The sequence below is a fragment of the Palaemon carinicauda genome, chromosome 31 (genome assembly GCF_036898095.1).
Source record: "Palaemon carinicauda isolate YSFRI2023 chromosome 31, ASM3689809v2, whole genome shotgun sequence".
Lineage (NCBI taxonomy): Eukaryota > Metazoa > Arthropoda > Malacostraca > Decapoda > Palaemonidae > Palaemon > Palaemon carinicauda.
Window position 1 is genome coordinate 53,232,676 of NC_090755.1, and position 19,163 is coordinate 53,251,838.

Below are 19,163 nucleotides of genomic sequence, written 5' to 3' on the forward strand. Positions count from 1 at the left end.
AGGCTCAAACAGTAGTCAAAGAACTACACAGAAGCTCAAATAGTAGCCAATGAAGTACATAGAGGAAGACAGCCCCAAGATACAATTATTAATATTATATCAAAATCTATCAGAAAATTAATATTTCTTGTAAAGTCAGCATTGGGAAGCTGCTTTTAATTTTCAGCTTACTTTAAAATGCCACTTTGACGTTGTGAAATGTCGTCTGAAATCGATTAAAATCAATTCCACGTAAAGGAATAGCAAATCCCTTACTTAAGAAGATAATGATTTAAAGATTATCAAAATTAGATTCATTAATAGAACATTCTATGTTATTATAAAAAAAGATTAGCAATGGATTTCCTTTTATCTGTGACGAAAATCCTATTGTAATATTGGTAATCTTAATCCTTTTGAGAAATCCTCCTTTGAAGGATTTATGACATTTATTTCAGGTCCAGTTGTGGTAGTAAGGGTAATTAAGGGTTCAGCAGCCAGATTACCTTGTAGACACCCTCACCACCCAGAAGACACGTTGAATCTGGTCTTGTGGTACCTGGATCACTCCACCAGACCTTTCCTCAGGTATGACGAAGTTTATTTAAACTTGATTCTTTGTATGGTTGCATTTTTATGGAAATTTCTGTTGACAAAAAAGTTGACACTGGTATTTTATTCTACAGATTTGAAATAGTAGTTTTAATTAATCAACTATTTTGAAAAGAAGTTTTACCAAACATTATATAAAGCAGTATGAAATATTTTGCAAAGCTGCTGTTATAAACCAACCTTATCTAACCTAAACAAGATAACCTTAGCATACTTGAATAATTTGCTTCTATGGTTTTAGGTAACGTTAATTAGCATAACATTTATTTTCCCAATTTTCTTAGGTATAATACTTGACACTTCACATTTTTGTTCCAGAGAAGTCAGCATAACCAGAAATAAGTTGCTTTCCTTTGTTTCATTTTCAATCTTCAATCTTTGCACTTAGAATTGAAAATTAATGTACATGTTTTATCGATCAAATCTCAATATTAAAGAGAGTGGGAATAAAGAACGGAATATATGAAATGTAGCGATAGGATACTACTACTACTACTACTACTACTGCTACTACTACTACTACTACTACTACTACTACTATAATTTAAGATTACATAGAAATTAAGGACTATTTTAATTTAAATATCTTTTACCTCAACGTCATCATATAGGAAGGGTTCAGAGTTTAGTCTATATTGAGTTGTGAAATCAGGAAGTTTTACCAAATAGACAATTTCTATTGATTTATAGCATTTGAGGCATATAGCTTTGCGTTGAGGCCGTGGAGGTCAGTCAGCACAATTAAGTAAAACGTAAGAGGGGCTAGAAAGCAAAAGGCAAGAAGGAAGCTTAACAGAGGTAAAGAAATAGGCTAAAAAGTGGGTGCAGGTACGGGATCAAAGGACAATGCAGAGACTAGGAATGCCTACGGTGCACCCAGTGAGAGAGAGAGAGAGAGAGAGAGAGAGAGAGAGAGAGAGAGAGAGAGAGAGAGAGAGAGAGAGAGAGAGTCTCATTCACGGCAAATAAAAGGGACAAATGAAAGCATAAAAAGCAATCAGTTCTATTTAGGATTTGCGGACAATTAATCTACCCGTTAGTACCAGAAATGTTCAATTGCTATAATTACCGTATATTTTGTGATTTCTAATTAATTCGCATCAAGGATTTCATGTAATGCGTATTTCATTAAAGACATTTTGCACGTTTCTTACTTAAATTTGCATTTCTTGGTATAACTAGGTCTGTTGTTTTTAGATTCGTCAAATATTCAAGTTTTATTTGATGTTTGGCGCAAAATAGAATTTTCTTTTTCACCGGAGGGGACATATTTTGATAATGAATGGAACACATGAAATGGAATCCAGATAATGTCGAGATGAAGAAAACAATTGTAACTTTAAATTCAGGATTAGATCTGTTTGGAAAAGGGGATGATAAAGGGTTTGCTGTTTTAGCTAAAGAAGGTTTGAAATCCATTTCGTAATGATGATTATACTCTGTTGTTCTGTACTTAGCTCCTGTTTACAGAGAGAGAGAGAGAGAGAGAGAGAGAGAGAGAGAGAGAGAGAGATTAAGGATTCCGCTATAAAGGCAAAAAAATCTAGTGATTAAAAAAAATCGATGAATAAAAACTAAAGGTATTATTATTCTTATGGTACCGTATAAGTAATTAGATCTTTATTATAAATCAAGTTCAGAAATTTGACAGTTCAGAAATTTGACTAGAGTTGATTAGAAAACATTGTCAGTAATTGTGAAAAATATATGTGTATACTGACATTCCTAATGGTTATATTGCATTTCTTATATATATATATATATATATACATATATATATATATATATATATATATATATATATATATATATATATATATATATATATATATATATATATATATATATATATATATAATAGAGTGTGTGGATGTTTATACAGGTTATCTTTTGTCAAACCGACGACGTTTCCTCATTCCCACCGCTTTCCTTACATGAAGGGGTCGGTTGCCTAATGCGCCCTCTCCAATGCCTTCAAAGGCATCCTCTTCCACCAAACCTCTTCTCTTCAAATCATCCTTTACCTTATCTCGCCATTCAATTCTTTGCCTCCCTCTCTGTCTTCTCTTCCTCCATACCTATCCCACCATCCATCCTCAAAACGTGTTCACAACATCTCAGTCTTGACACTCTTATCATCTCTGTAATCTTTACTCGGCTGCCATCGTCTTATTTCATTATTTTCCAATCCTTTAAGCAGTAAAATTCCTATAATCCATCTCAACATTCTCATCTCTGTTCTCTCAAGCGTTGCTTCCTCTTTTCTTCTTAAAGCCCACCTTTCCGATCTATACATTAACGCTGGTCTTATCACAGTGCTATGGATCTTGACTTTTAGCTTGATTGGCTAAACGAATGAAGCTGTCCAGTTATAAATTAGATAAAAATTTTTATCACTATTGTAGTCGAGTTGTGAATTGGAGTAGCTTTGAGAGAATGCGCTGAGAAAAGTAGATATTACTTGATTTATAACTTACAAATGCAACCTTCTTTCCAGCTACGACGCTCGGAGCCTCGCCAAAGAAAAATATTACAGAAACACAAACAAACTAACAGACTTCAGTAAAATTGCAAATGCGAAGAATAAGACAAGAAAAGCAAGCAGAAGGAGAAAAAGCGCAGACGACTGCACTGGCAGAAGAAGCATCCGAAGCTCGGGCGCGAATCTAAAAACCGGAAGTAGCCGGAAGAGTTTGAGTTCCGGCGGAACGACGTTAATTATCCAGAATGTGAAGGCCACAGACGAAGCCGAGTACAGGTGCCGGGTGCATTTTCGACAGTCTCCCACCTGGACACAACGGCTCAAGTTGATCGTGGCAGGTAAGGTTTTATTGTCTCTTCTCTACAGGATTAGGGAGGATCATAATAACTCGATTCTTCTCAAAGTGTTCTGGCTAAATTCGAGTTTTCTTACGATTTGCAAGAATTGAATCAGGTGCTAGATTCGATGTCCTTGAAATCTATAAGATAAAAATCATTTTTTTTCCAAAGGAAATCTTTTTTTATGTTACGCCTCGAGTAAAGCTAATTCTATTGCTTATCGTTAGCCTTATAACTCCACTTGAGAAAATACATACATACATATACCAAAGGCACTTCCCCCAATTTTGGGGGGTAGCCGACAACAACAAGAAACAAAACAAAAAGGGGACCTCTACTCTCTACGTTCCTCCATGCCCCCTGTGGCCGCGGGGGCATAAAACAATTAGAATAGCGCCAACGTTATCCCTGCGTGTCGTAAGAGGCGACTAAAAGGGACGGGACGAGGGGGCTGGGAACCCCCTCTCCTGTAAAAGTATCCTGTGAGACAGCAACTTGAGAAAATAGGATTTATTATTATTATTATTATTATTATTATTATTATTATTATTATTATTATTATTATTATTATTATTAGGGCTATCTAAGCTACACCCCCAGTTGGAAAAGTAGGATGCTATTTGCCCCAGGGGTCCATCAGGGAAAATAGCATAGTGAGAAAAGGAAATAAGGAAAATAAATAAACTATATGAGAAGTAATAAATAAAGAATAGGTGGTAGGTAGTAGGTTGTCCAGGGCACCAGCCACTCGTTGAGATAATACCGGTAGAGAGTTTTGGGATCCTTTGACTGGCCAAACAGTACTTCATTGGATCCTTCTCTCTGGTTACGGTTCATTTCCCATTTGCCTACATATACACCGAATAGTCTGGCCTATTCTTTACATATTCTCCCCTGTCCTCATACATCTGACAACACTTGAGATTACCTAACAATATTTCACCCAAGGGGTTAACTACTACACTGTAGTTGTTCAGTAGCCACTTTCCTCTTGGTAAGGGTAGAAGAGACTCTTTAGCTATGGTAAGCAGCTCATCTAGGAGAAGGACACTCCAAAATCAAACCATTGTTCTCTAGTCTTGGGTAGTGCCATAGCCTTTGTACCATGGTTTTCCACTGTCTTGGATGAGAGTTCTCTTGCTTGAGGGTGCACTCGGGCACACTGTTCTATCTTATTTCTCCTCCTCTTGTTTTGTTAGAATTTTTATAGTTTATATAGGAAATGTTTATTTTAATGTTACTGTTCCTGAAATATTTTATTTTTCATTGTTTCCTTTCCTCACTGGGCTATTTTCCCTGTTGAAGCCCCTGGGCTTATAGCATCCTGCTTTTCCAACTAGGCTTGTAGCTTAGCAAATAATAATAATAATAATAATAATAATAATAATAATAATATAAGATATCTTGAGATCAGTAACAATGTAAAAAAGACCTATCACATATAAACAATGAAGAGAAACTTATGTCATCCTGTTCAACATAAGGAGATTAGCTGGAAATTTATAGAGGATAAGGACATTGATAATTAAAAGTTCCTAATTCTTAACATTATCTCAATCATATTTTACCCGTATTTGTATTTTTATATATGAATTTATATGTTTTTATTTATTCTTTGCCTCCAATAGAGGATGTGGAGACTGTAGTGTTGGAGGACAGCACTGGCCTCTCCGTCAACACCCGAGTTGGGCCTCTGGAAGAAGGCTCCAACCTCAGTCTGACGTGTCAGGCATCACATGGTAAGACTTGCGTGGGATCTCGATCTTCTTAAGGTGTTGTTTTGTCAGGTATCCATGGGTAAGACTTGAGTAAGCACTTGGGTAAACACTTGATTAGGGCCTCTGGCAGAAGTGTCAAATCGCATTTAGTCACTTGAATCTGAGGGCTAAAATTCTCGCAGAACGTAAGCCATGTTCAGTTAATACTGTATAGTCAAGGTACTGAATGGTCTTACTGACCCCGGCTCCAGATCATATGACCCAAATTTCATAGAAGGAATAAGATTAAATCCAACACTAAGTTCAATGCCCGGATTCTCAAATCTCTCTTTTTACTATACCTTTTTAAATCCATACTAATAATATATTCTTGTTAAATCAACTTACTATTTTTCAAATTTACGATATTTTGCAAGAATAGATAAATCAGGATATCAAGATTTTGATATACAAATGTGATAACCTGAATGTAGTTCCTGGTCGCACGTCGCTAATATTGATAGTATCATCCCGGAAGGAAACGCAAATGGAGTTTCACGTATATTTTTTAACAAGAAAAGATTCTTACAGAAAGAAGAGGATGGCGGATAAAACTAGTAATGTCTAAAATAACGATGGCAACAAATGGCGGTTCAATTTTTTTTTAAGTTGTAGCGTTTTTGTTTACAGCCATTTACCTCATATTTAGATGACACAGATTCAAGCTTTCTACTCCTGGAAGCACATTCCAACCCTTTCACTACTTTCTGCAGTTTCTCTCCAGTCTTCCCGACTATCGGTGTATCTTCCTCAAACATCATCGTCTCCAGACTCATTTTCTTGACCCACATCTTTGCATCTACGGATGTTGTTCTTTCTATAATTTCTGTCATCCTTCCTTCCATGGAAAATTTGAACAACCACAGAGACATAACACTCTTCCGTCTTTATATTTTAACACGATTTTCTGTCTTAGAAACACCTTTAATTGTTCTAGTCATCTTATTTGGGATATAATACAATTCGTCAATATATCTTCCTTTGTAGACTTCACTTAGTAATTTTATCTCCTTTATAGAATAAATAGCAAGTGTTTAACTATATATATATATATATATATATATATATATATATATATATATATATATATATATATATATATATATATATATATATATGTATATATATATATATATATACATATATATATATATATATATATATATATATATATATATATATATATATATATATGCATATATACTGTATATATATATATATATATATATATATATATATATATATATATATATATATGCATATATATATATATATATATATATATATATATATATATATATATATATATATATATATATATATATATACACTGTATATAGGTGAGAGGGGGTACCCTAAGAGGTGAACACTTGAAAACCACACTCTCCCACAAATTGCATAACCATCGGGTTGTAGTTAGGAAATGGCAAGGGGTTGTGAATGGTTGAATCTGTGCGTGCGTGTGCATATATATCTAAATATTTAGACGTCTTTTATGATGGCTTGGGTATACAAGTATTATAGTAATTCTTAAAGAAACATCATTACTTTCACCTTTGCACAGTGGAAACATAATTCCCCTCACCCATTCCTGAGAACATGTCCCTTATTCCAAATCCTGGTCAACCAAGCAGTCACACTATTACTATTGTATCATGCCTTCTCACCTATAATCCCATCTACTTTATGTATCTTTACATATATTAACCTCTTAAATTACGTCATTGTATTCCAACTAATCAGTTTTACAAGCATTCTCAACCTCTCACCAAATGTTTACAAACAAGCGTTATCAGCCCAGCTTCTCTGGAATCCCCTGCATTCAACAAAACTTCATCTCTCCATTTCCATCTCTTACTATAAGATCCGTTTACTCATTAACTATCCTCTTTTCATTTGCTGCTTTGTAAAGTGTTTAATCTCCCTAAAGTTCTTGTTCATACTATCCCCTAAAAACCAGTCTCTCTCCCTCTCTCTCTCTCTCTCTCTCTCTCTCTCTCTCTCTCTCTCTCTCTCTCTCTCTCTCTCTCTCTCGAGGGAAATCCATCTTATTCAAAATTGTACTTCACCAGTAACTTGAGTATTTCTTGCCAGGAACATCAGACGTGGAAAGCTTATGGTGGCTCCTGGAAGGAAAGCCTTTAGACACTTCCTGGGCGTCTGCTGGCGAGGATGTCGTTGTCAACCGCTTGGTCGTTACGGTGGTTCAGGAGAACTTTAGTAACGCCTGTGTCACGTGTCGTCTCACAACTACAAATGAGGGTGACCCTTACATCGCAGCTAATATCACCGAGAGGTCAATTACTATCGCCATGTTCTGTGAGTTATGTCACACTACTTGATTACCGTTGCCATATTCTGTAAGTCTACTACTATTGCATTATATATATATATATATATATATATATATATATATATATATATATATATATATATATATATATATATATATATATATACAGTATATATATATATATATATATATATATATATATATATATATATATATATATATATATATATATATATATATAAACAGTATATATCATCGGCATCCTCATCATCATCATCAGCCGTAACTAGTCCACTGCACAACAAAGGCCTCAGGCATGTCTTTTCACTCGCATCAGTTTATGGTCTTTCTATGCCATCATCTTCTGTTGCTTCACCTGCTTCTTTCGCAATCACTAAGGACTAAGTCTGCTATTCTTAATTTCCGTCTATTATTTGTCATTCTCATTGTATGTCCTACTCCTGTGTTCATTTCTTTTTCTTACGTGTTATTAGAATATCCTCTACTATAGTTTGCCCTCGTATTCATATTCCTCGTTTTCTTGTTCCTATTGTTATTTCCATGACCCATCATTACTCTTTCCAAAGCTATAAGTTAATACTGGTAAGACTTGGTATGACTTTTTTTTCAGGGAAAGTGGCATTTCACTTTTCATAATCTCACTTTGTTACCCAAAAGCTTTCCATTCCATTTTTATCCTTTCTATTTCAGTCTTATGTCCTGGGGAAACATAGTTTGGCCTAAGTACGTATGTTCATTAAAAATCTCTATAGGGTTGTCCTTAACCCTTATTTGTTGTCTCTGCATTTTCATCGAACATTTTCTTAGTTTTACTCATATTCATTTTCAGTACAACAAATCTGTTTTGTCTCTTCAAATCTTCTATTATCTTTTGAAATTCTTCCCATGATTCATTAAATAGAACTATATCATCTGTAAATCTTAAGTAGTTAAGGTATCCCCCACCAATAAAGAAAACTATACCGAGTTTTACTATGAAATCTCCTCTATCTATCATTATATCAATTATTAGGCCATCTTCTCCTGCTGCTTTGCCTCTTGTCATGCCTTTTATTGCTTTCTTTACTTCTACTGTTACTTTGGTACCAGCTCAGGTGTTTCATTATTTCTACTGGCAAAGTTATTTCTCATATCACTCTTGTATAACATTTTAAAGAAATCCTCTGTAATTGTTATCACTCCATCTCTGTGTGTGTGTGTGGGTGTAGGACTGTAGGTGTATGTGTGTGTGTGCGTACTTTTATTTTGAGAAAAAAAAATCATTAACTAATAGCTATAAATGTAACAGAAGCAAGATAAATTATATAAGGAATTTAATCAATAGATGGGTGAAAAGTTGACAAGTGGGAAAAGGCATAAAGTGCGAGTGAATAGATTGTATGCCAAGTTCACAGTCCAGATATTGGACCGTGGCCAAGTTCATAGATGTGTCAATGAGTCAACAGAGCGTGTTTTTTGAGATATGCCGTAAGAAACAGGATTAGAATGTTTTAGATGTAGATTTAGGACAGAGGATTCTCTTTCATGCAGGTGTACAATAAACGGGATAGGCTAGTAAATTTGACAGTGAGGGACAATGATAAAAAAAAACATAAAATTTTCTTTTTAATACGGTTGCTATAAGAGTGGTTATAATGATATTCTAAACTGTAAGGCACCATTTTTGGCTTATCAGAAGTGTGGTTTTTTTTTTTTTTCATTTTAGTATTTGGTAATTATTTTCTTTTCTTCTTTGCTTTTTTCATGTTAAAACACAATTACATCTACATGATATTAGATTGTAAGATGCTTGCGTAAATTTTATGACAATAGAAGCCTCTTTTTATAAGTATGGCAGCAAAACGTTAGAAGTTACATGGATCACAAGCAATATGATGAGGTATTGGGACAATAGTGAAACTTAAATGGCTTACAAGTGTGAGTGTAAAGTATATCTGACGAGGAAAAGGTTACAAAGTGATGGATAAAAGGTATGCTTGTTTCAATATTTCATGGAAATTTGACTTAAGTGTAAGAACCTCTGATTTAGTTGGAAAATGTCGAAATTTGAAATGTTTGTGTGAAATGAGATAGATTATTTCTTTTTTTTTCCTTTTTTTTTTGTATTGCCGCAATTTAGCTGAGATTTCAGTGTGCGTTCGAATCCCATTGGGAAGCGAGAATGTCATTATTCGTTTTCTGATGTTAAGGTTTTTAGTGGAAAGCGTATTCGAAATGAATAAGGTTGTTATAATACACTAATTTAGTTAATATTATTATTATTATTATTATTATTATTATTATTATTATTATTACTAGCTAAGCTACAACCTGAGTTGGAAAAGCATGATGCTATAAGCCCGAGGGCTTCAACAGTGAAAAATATCCAGTAAGGAAAGGAAAGAAGGAAATAAATAAATTAGAAGCGAAGTAATAACAATCAAAATAGAATATTTTAAGATCGTTAACAACATTACACTAGACATATCATATATAAACTAAAAAAATTCCTAAAAATAAGATGAAGAGAAACAAGATAGAAATAGCGTGCCCGAGTGTGCCCTCAAGAAAGAGAACTCTAATCAAAGACAATGGAAGACCATGGTACAGAGGTTATGGAGGTTATGGCACTATCAAAGACTAGAGAACAATGGTTTTATTTCGGAGTGTCGTTCTAATATAAGAGCTGATTTCCATGGCTAAAGAATCTATTCTACCGTTACCAAGAGGAAAGTAGCCACTGAACAATTACATTGCAGTAGTTAACCCCTTGACTGAAGAACTGTTTGGTAATCTCAGTGTTGTGAGGTATATGAGGACAAAGCAGAATGTATAAAGAATAGGCAAGACTTCTCGGTGCATGTGTAGACAAAGAAAGAATAAGCCGTAAGTAGAGAGAGGGATCCAATGTAATACTGTCTGGCCAGTCAAAGGATCCAATAACCTTCTAGCGGTGTTCTCAATGAAAATGAATAGAAGTTAAGACACTACCACTAGAGAGTTATTGGGTCCTTTGACTGGCAAGATAGTAATGCATTGGATCCCTCTCTGGATACAGCGTATTTTTCTTTTGCCTATACATTCACCGAATAGTCTAGCATATCTATACACGTTCACCACATTTTTTCAGACTTCTGACAACAATAAAATAACTGAAAAATTCTTCTTCACTTAAGGGGTTAAATACTGTACTGTAATTGTTCAGAGGCTACGTTTGTCTTGGTAAGAGTAAAAGAAACACTTCAGGTATGGTTAGCAGCTATAGAAGAGCTCTTCAAAAACAAACCATTGCTCTCAAGTTTTGGGTAGTGCCATATCCTATGAATCATGGCCTTCCACTGTCTCTGGTCAGAGTTCTCTTCATTTATCCTTTCTTCACCGGGCTATTTTCCCAGGATGGAGCCCTTGGGCTTATAGAATCCTGCTTTTCTAACTAGGGTTGTGGGTTTGCTAGCAATAATGAAGGTGGTAAGAGAGCCCGTGTTTGTAAAGATTTGCAGAGATAACTGTCGTTACGAAGGAGCAACTAATTAATGAAATAGAGGACATAAATGTTCCATCTCTTCTCCTCGCCTTCATTTCATCTATATACAGTATAACCTGCATACAAGTGTTCAGTGCCTCGTCTACTAGAACACGCAGGCGTTCTTCGTAATTGCACCAGACAAACGCCACGTTTGTTGGTGCTCTAATTGACATTAACAATTGTCATCTCCTTTGCAGACGTTCCTGTTGCCGTGTTGAGAAGTGACGGAGGACAACGGTATCTTGGAGGAGGTGTGGAACTGGCAGAGGGACAGACCCTGTCTTTCTTGTGCTCTGTACGAGCAGATCCTCCTGTCTACAGCTTAATCTGGCTTCACAATGTGAGTGATACTGTGTTATCATTTATCTTATGAGGATTAAATGTAACATTCATATATGTGTTCTAGTTCATATGCGAGTAATTACTCTATCGGTTTTTGTTTTATAATTGGTTACTCTGATCAGTTTAATAATGAACGTAACTCGTGAATGCATGTATTTTCAGTTATTATATATGATATTTGCATATGATTATCCATCGGGAGAATGATGGTTTAAAGCATCTCACCTCAAATTGGCTAATTTGAATCCATTTCAAAATATCAGAGAAGTGTTCTTGCCTCATTACTTTTAAAGGTTTAAAGGCCGCCCATGAATGACAGAGGCAAGGGAAAGTAACATTGCCCTAGCAAGTAGGACAATACCCTAGAGACTGACCATATATACATATGATGAGCGCCTAAGACCCTTTTCCACCCAAGCTAGGACCAGGGAAGGCCAAGGTAATGTCATTAGCAGGTAGACTTATAGGTTCCCGAAAATCATCATGTTTAGTTCACAATGTTGGTGAGGTTGCAGGCACTAAAGGAACAAATTAGCCTAAGCGGGACTCGAACCCCAGTCTGGCGATCACCAAGCAGAGACGTTACCCATATTCCACAACAACTCTACATGGGCATAATAAGTGGTTGAGCCTAAAAACAAGCTTGTTGCATATGCAGAGGATGCTAATCTCTATAAATCAGTTTTCTCTCCTGAACGTAGACCTATGGTTGCTGAATCCCTTAATAGAGATCTATCGAGGATTAGAGCATGATACAATTAATGGGGGAAGAAGCGGGACCCCAACAAAACTTATAGTATGCTTGTAATTAGCTTGAGGTTGTTATTTCAATTATTGTTCTCCTGTCTGGTCTTAAACTGCTGACTCTCATCTTAATTCATTGGACAAAAATTTTCAGCTTAAGAAATTCCTTATTCCTGATCTGGATTTTAATCTCCAACACTGTCTCTTAATTATTTCTTTTGTGCAGCATAAGATTTTTCATGATTCTGACCATATTTTGCATTCAGATCTTCCCACACTGTACCATCTGGTATGCGGTTCTAGCTAAGCAGTGATTTGTAAGTCTTGCCTTTTCCATGGCGAGGCTCAACACTACGCAGTATTCAAGATATTTTAATCCATCTGTGACCAAACTTTGGAATGATCTTCCTAATAAGACAGTTCAATCGGTAGAACTTCAAAAGTTGAAACTTGTTGCAAATACTTTTCTGTCAAAGAGGTTGACATAGTCGCGTCTCATATTTCATGTATGATTGGTCGATTCTAACGATGTTACCGATCTCAGAATATTAAGTATTTTTTTTATTACTTTTCATAGGAAGTTTATCTTTTATTTTTATATTTCTTTTCTGCACTGGGCTGCTTCCCTATTGGAGCCCTTGGGCATGTAACATCCTGATTTTCCAACTATGGTTTATAATAATAATAATAATAATAATAATAATAATAATAATAATAATAATAATAATAATAATAATAATAATAATAAAGCTTACATTTTTCTATTATTACAAGAAAATAGTACTTATTTATTGTATTTAAGTGATTTTTGTAATTTATATCCTCGACTATTTACAAATATAATTCTTGAATAATTAAGATTCTTGAAGTTTAACTACGTTTTTAAATTTCATCGGAAAAAAATGTATTTTTTTTTTCTAAACAGTGAGGAAGTAATTACCAACTTTTAGCAGATTTTGGATCATGTATCATGCTTAATAGTACAATTCATTAACATCCCCAGCAATTTATTCAATCAGTTTATCTCGTCACTTCAGGGCCAAAAGCGAAACGTCGGAGGGAGATTCTTGGCCCGAGACAACACGTCCTTGGTCATATCCCCCGTCACCCGGAAGGATTCAGGCATCTACGCCTGTCTGGCATCGAACTCGGAGGGAGACGGTCACTCAAACGCCATTCCAGTTGTCGTCAAGCGTAAGTTGCTTGTCTGACTGACTCTCAGTTTAATATGCAAAGATAACAACTTTCTGAATTGTCATAAGAAATATTCCAAGTCATTTCGATATTCCTTTGAGACGAGTATGAAGTATGAAACTGATTCTCATTACTTCAGGATCATTGCGTGTGTGAGTGTGTGTGTGTGTTGATACAAACATTAGCATATCAAATCTTATTGTGTTGATAAACATAAAAATTGGTGCTTAGTTGTAATTATAAAGCGACCAATTTATTTACGTATAGAAAACATCAAACGTAAAAGATTATATTTAGTTCTGTACCTGTAAACAATATATACTACTCAGTCTTTTCCTCCACTATAGATATGCCTTACTGTGCTGGTCCTCCGCACCAGGAGCTGGTAGTGACAGCCAACACTTCAATCAGTTTGACTTGCCAAGTGGACGCACAACCCAAAGATGTCTCCTTCACCTGGAAGATTGGCGTCCAATCTCCCACCCACAGGCACAGCCAGAGCACCAGAGGTCACCAAGTCAACCATATACTCTCCTCTGCCCTTGGGGAGCCTCCGAAGGACATCCGCGAGGACGATCCTTCTGACATCTTTTCCAGACGCTTTGCAGAGTTTCCATTTTTTTCTAAAGACTTTCGGACTCATCTGGGTGTTTCCAATAGTATTGGCCTGACGTCATACTCGGAGACTCGTGATGGGGCCAAGTGGACCAAATCCACAGATGGCAGCTACGGAACAGGAGAATGGAAGACACTGGATCACCAAATTGATCCGAGGAACCCTGGGAGGTCGACTGTGACCCTTACGCCTTCCATGTCAACTGTCGTTAGCTGTTACGCACGTAATAGCATTGGTCATGCGAAGGTTCCTTGTACTTATACATTAACAGTAGTTGGTGAGTGAGGAACTAATGGAAAAAAAGGTCTTTTGTTTTTCTTATATTCCCTTCCCTCATCTATTTAAGAGATCGCTACTGCATTTAAATGACAAAGGTTTATGTCGATTTTTCTGTCTTTTTAGTTAATGACCTATAAATATTTTTAAAACAGAAGCAGTTAAACAGATTTTTGCAGATGTTAATAATAAACTTTTTCATTTGTAGTAACTTAATTGATTAACTCCCAAAGTTTTGATAGAGAAAATGAAAGCAGGATAGAATTATTTCTTCACCAGAAAAACGGATAAGGTTTCCTTTTAACTGATATCAAATGATATATGGAATTGCTCTAACTGTAATTATTTTTGATCTTTGTAAATATATTGCCAATAACCACAGTCATATCAAATTCACATTTCATATCTTTTTCTAATATAAACACATGACTAACAACGTTATTTTCCTTCTCCAAAACCTTTCCGTTGCATGTGCCTTGCAACAGAGCCACCGAAACCACTGCAGGATTGCAACGTGACGGTAATAGGAATCACTAGAATGGAGGTGAGATGTGACGACCCATCCTACAGTCAAGATCCAGTGGGAGATGCCAGTCCCCTGTTGGGAGGAGAAGGTCACCATTCACCCAGCATGAGCTTCGTCAGGTCACCACGGTCAAGCACCAAAGCTAATTTGGAGGTACGAGGGATCTTATACGTACATTTCTTAAGATGTAGGTTATAGCACCACACATAAACCAAAAGCCTGTTCCTTAGAGGTTTCATGGGATTCCATTAATCGTTTCTTTTTCTCTTCATTTAAAAAGTTTTCAGTCTTTCCTTCTCTTATACTTATCTTTTCTCCCCATTCTCGGCATTCTAGGTTTATAAAGTTTTCTATTATTTCTGCAAAATGTCTTCTGCCACCTTAGATTCATCTTGGATGGTTAAAATCTGGTTTTATTTTACTCGAAAATACTTTTTATAATCCAAACACGTTTATCCTCTCACAATTCACAGAAGCAATTCAACGGTATTTTACTTTCTCTAACGTACTTTCATAAAGTTTGTACTCATATCTACAATGTACTTCAAAATCACTCTTTATGCATTGATTCTTGTCTGTAAGGTTTTATCTTTCTTAATAAACCTCTCTTATATACCTAAAACTCTCCTTCCCATCCCTCCATCTGTTCCAATTTAAATAACTTTCTTAACTTGCCTATCTAAGTACTGGAGCTGTTAAACTGATAAACTTGATGGTAAACCACTTAATAACTCAATACCCACATCAACTGAAAACATTTTCTTTTCCTGCCCATTTTTCATATTAATAAAAGGATAATTTTTTCATCCCCATAGTAATACATTACCTTCAACACCTCCCATCATGATCGTTAAATATAAATTTTCTACTTTTGCCAAGAATCTTCGGTATGTCCATTCATTTTTGTAATTCTTGTCTAATTGCTTCATAAAAGACGCCTAATTGCTTCATAAAAGACGCATTTCCTTTAAAAAAAAAAACGTCATTGTACATTCCCATAAAGACTGTTGTTTGGAGTATCTTTTTTCATTCAAAACTCATACAAGATCCTTTTAATAATAAAAAGTTACATTTCTGCCGTTATAATCCTTAAACTTCTTTTTGACATATTCTCTCACAGGTTAAAATTTCCCCCCTTTTCATCAATCTATTAAGTTAACTGTTCTTATCAATTTTTTACAAAATTTCCATCAAGTAAGTACAGTATACCTTACTCAACAGATATTCTCGTGAAACCTTACTTACCTTTCCATCAAATCAACAAACCTTACTCACCCTAGTTGGCTATTCCTACAACCAATCTATAAGAATCTTTCCATCAAGTCAGCATACTTGACACACCCTAGTAAGCCATTCGTCTCATTATCCTTACTAATATTTCCACCGAACATGCCTAGAATACTAACTCTTGTTAGCCAGTCATTTAACCTTTCACTGACATAATGGAGAACTCCAATCCAGTATTAGCATCTAGAATCTTTAAATACTTCGACATTAATTTTTTTTCTCTTTCATTATCAACACTCGGCATCATTTAAATTTTCCCTCTGTCATAAAAAAATTTGAGTTTCTTTTGAAGACCTCTCTATTTTACCACTCTTTAAGTTCCCTTTGTTTTTACCTTTGGTTCGTCTTTCACCTCCCTCTAAACACCCAGAAGTCTCTCACCGTATCAGTTCTTATTTCCCTCCTTCCCCGGGGAGATAGTGATGTCAGTGTAACTCACACAGTATATTTTAAGTCTAACTAAAGGATATTTTCAGCATCCCTCTGGTTATCTGGATTTTCTTTTACCCTTTTACTCTATCCCCTTTTCTTCTTCCTTTCTTTCGCATTGCTAGCCAGTATCTCCAATTATTAGTTCATTGTGCAAGAATAGGATTCCCCCCCGTTCTCCCCTTGAATTCTATTTACTTCATTTATAGAAAAAACACCCAGTCCTCCTATCTTAAACTTCATTCATGTATTTTTTATCTTCAATAATTTCTACCATTTTAAAGCACTTCATCTGTTACAATCCAACCTTCCATATTTGTCACTTCTCACTTCATATTCAGTCCTAGAAACAGCAAATTACATCCCAATTTAAATGAAATCTTTTGAATCCTAATAGGTTTGGTCAGGAGACACCTTAGTGGCAAACGTGAGTGAAGGACGTCCTATTTTCAATGTGCGAGGTCTGCCTCCGGATGCCCATCTACGCCTTGTTTTGTACACTGTCTCGCCGCATTCTCACTCAACGCCACTCTACATGGTTGCCAAAACGCAACCTCAGAGACATGTGCACTTATCAGGTAGGCTCCAAATTGATATGTCACTTCTCAGCCATGAACAATTATTATAAATGCAAAAGCTAGATTCAAGTTTTTTATAATGAAATAATATGTGATCCTTCTTAGTCCCGCTGGTATCCCTAGCTGAGAGGGTTAGTTGCTATTGAAAGCATCTTCTTCTACCAAATATTTCTTCTCCAAATCCTCCCTCACTTTTTCATGCTATCTCATACTACTCCCTCTAGACCTCCATCACTAACATGTTCCACCCAAGCCCTCTCCACTGCCTCCCACCACCCATTGTTATTACATAACTATACCATTTCAAATGATTTGAATTACTCTCAGACCTGATTTCTTAGAAATATGACATAAATAATCTTTGGTAACACTTCCTCACCAGCTGCTCCCCCTGCACCACAGTCTCCGATGCAGCATCCCATAACTAAACCCGCAATGGAAATAGGGACCAATCTTTTTGATGGCTTCAACTGGAGACTTGGGGGTATCATGGGTGGCGTTGCAGTAATGGCGGTGGCGTTAGTGGTGGGCGTTGTCATGTGGGTGTGGGAAAAGTTTGGTTCTTGGCACTATGATCATGCCCAAGGCAATCCGCATCAGCTCCAGCACTACCCGGGGATTACCCTGGATACATTAGCTTCAGGTAAGGAGTATAATCTCATCACTACACTGGCTGTAAAGATCAGTGTGGGAACCATCTCCCTAGTTGCTTATATCTGATTTCTTTGATGATTGATGGGTTCATATGTTAGGAGACTATTACATTGGTCACTACACCGTATGTTACCCACCTAAACCATTGGTTCTTTTTGGGCAAAGGTATAAATTAAAAGATTTTAGTTTTCATAATCATGTTTCACAAAAAATTTAGGATCATTAAATTTTTGAGTGTTTATTTTTGTCTTGTTCATTTATGTAAATAGAAATACGATTGATAACTTGCTTTATTTTCGAAAAAATTTCCTTTCTAATGCAGAAGTTGTAGATTTTGCATATAACAAAAAACTTTAACAATTTGTTATCTTATAAGGAGCGTAATTAGCCGTCTTTTTCAAGTTAATAACAGTGAATTAAGATGCTGCGTGAAGTATGGAGACTGTTCAGTTAACCAGCAAGTGCTGTACCTCCTTTCCCTTCTTGTTTGCAGAGGACTCGCTTAACGAGGAAACGGGCGTTATCCGAGGAGAGGTTCCGCCAGTGTAACTCTATCAGGTAAGGATCGTGAGGTGAGAACAAGCATTTCCTTCATGTGCAGATTTTCTATACTCAACTCAACGTGCCTAACATGACTAATCTGAATTGAGTATTTTTGATATCTGGAGATTCTTAGAAGTTGAATAATAACTTATGTTGTTATCTAAACAAGAGAACTAATTGTATCACTCCCGTTTTCAACCAGGCAAAAACTGACAAAAAAAGTCGAGGACTGCCAAGGACCCGTAACTTATAACCTGTAAACACTGAATTTTTTAGGTAAATTGGGAGATGTGACCTCTAGTGACATCCTCGGGGATGCTGTATGCGTCTCCTCAAAACGTGAGGAATAAGGAAGACAATTTTGTGGCCAGTTCCCCTCGCAAGGAGTTTATCCTTCCAGGTTCCTCGTCTTAACATATCTGAATTTTTCCCGACAGTACATACTTTCCTTTCACGTTTAGAAGTTTATTCTGTTAGTTTATTTATTTTGTTATTATTTCTCTCAAATCAAGATCAGTAGTCCTATTCGATCAAGTTTAAAAGATTACAATACAGTTATTTTAATTCATTATTTGAATTTGCCACATCTAAGATATTTTCCTCTCAATTAATTTTTTCAACTGAATCCGATTTCTAGTGATTCTTTTACTATCATAAGTTAACTGGTATAAGATATTTACAAATAAAAGATTCATTTAATGCTATTTTAATCATTTAGCCATTTATTTTTCTATTATTATTTATTACTTGGAGAATCTATCAATATATTTTTCCACTTTATTCCACTAGTGGAGCCAACCCCCAAACAGTCAGTCCCCTGTAGATATAATTAATCGTGTTTGTATATTTGTAATAAACTCCCACTTTGCTGTTTCGTCGGTGATTTTAGTATCCTCCATTGAGTGTAAACAAAAAATATTTTTGCTTCATTCCACCTGGAATATTTATATTATACACACTTTCTATGTTTTCTTCTAATAGTCCAAT

The 19,163-nt window shown here is 35.6% G+C and overlaps 1 protein-coding gene across 4 annotated transcripts in view; it reads left to right on the forward strand.

The window, feature by feature from the left end:
• LOC137624977 (protein sidekick-1-like) overlaps positions 1-19,004 on the forward strand; it is a 64,448-nt gene extending 45,444 nt beyond the window's left edge. For 2 of the 4 annotated variants that reach the window (XM_068355908.1, XM_068355909.1), the window contains 12 exons: positions 438-567; positions 3,089-3,411; positions 5,040-5,150; positions 7,263-7,487; positions 11,185-11,327; positions 13,111-13,267; positions 13,615-14,160; positions 14,645-14,838; positions 16,799-16,979; positions 17,362-17,622; positions 18,127-18,191; positions 18,453-19,004. In XM_068355908.1, coding sequence (XP_068212009.1) covers positions 438-567; positions 3,089-3,411; positions 5,040-5,150; positions 7,263-7,487; positions 11,185-11,327; positions 13,111-13,267; positions 13,615-14,160; positions 14,645-14,838; positions 16,799-16,979; positions 17,362-17,622; positions 18,127-18,182 — 2,327 coding nt within the window. In that variant the 3' untranslated portion in view covers positions 18,183-18,191; positions 18,453-19,004. Of the gene's footprint in view, positions 1-437; positions 568-3,088; positions 3,412-5,039; positions 5,151-7,262; positions 7,488-11,184; positions 11,328-13,110; positions 13,268-13,614; positions 14,161-14,644; positions 14,839-16,798; positions 16,980-17,361; positions 17,623-18,126; positions 18,196-18,452 lie in introns of those variants that run through there. The other 2 variants (XM_068355912.1, XM_068355910.1) reach the window with 2 other exon arrangements.
• Positions 19,005-19,163: the final 159 nt, after the last annotated feature.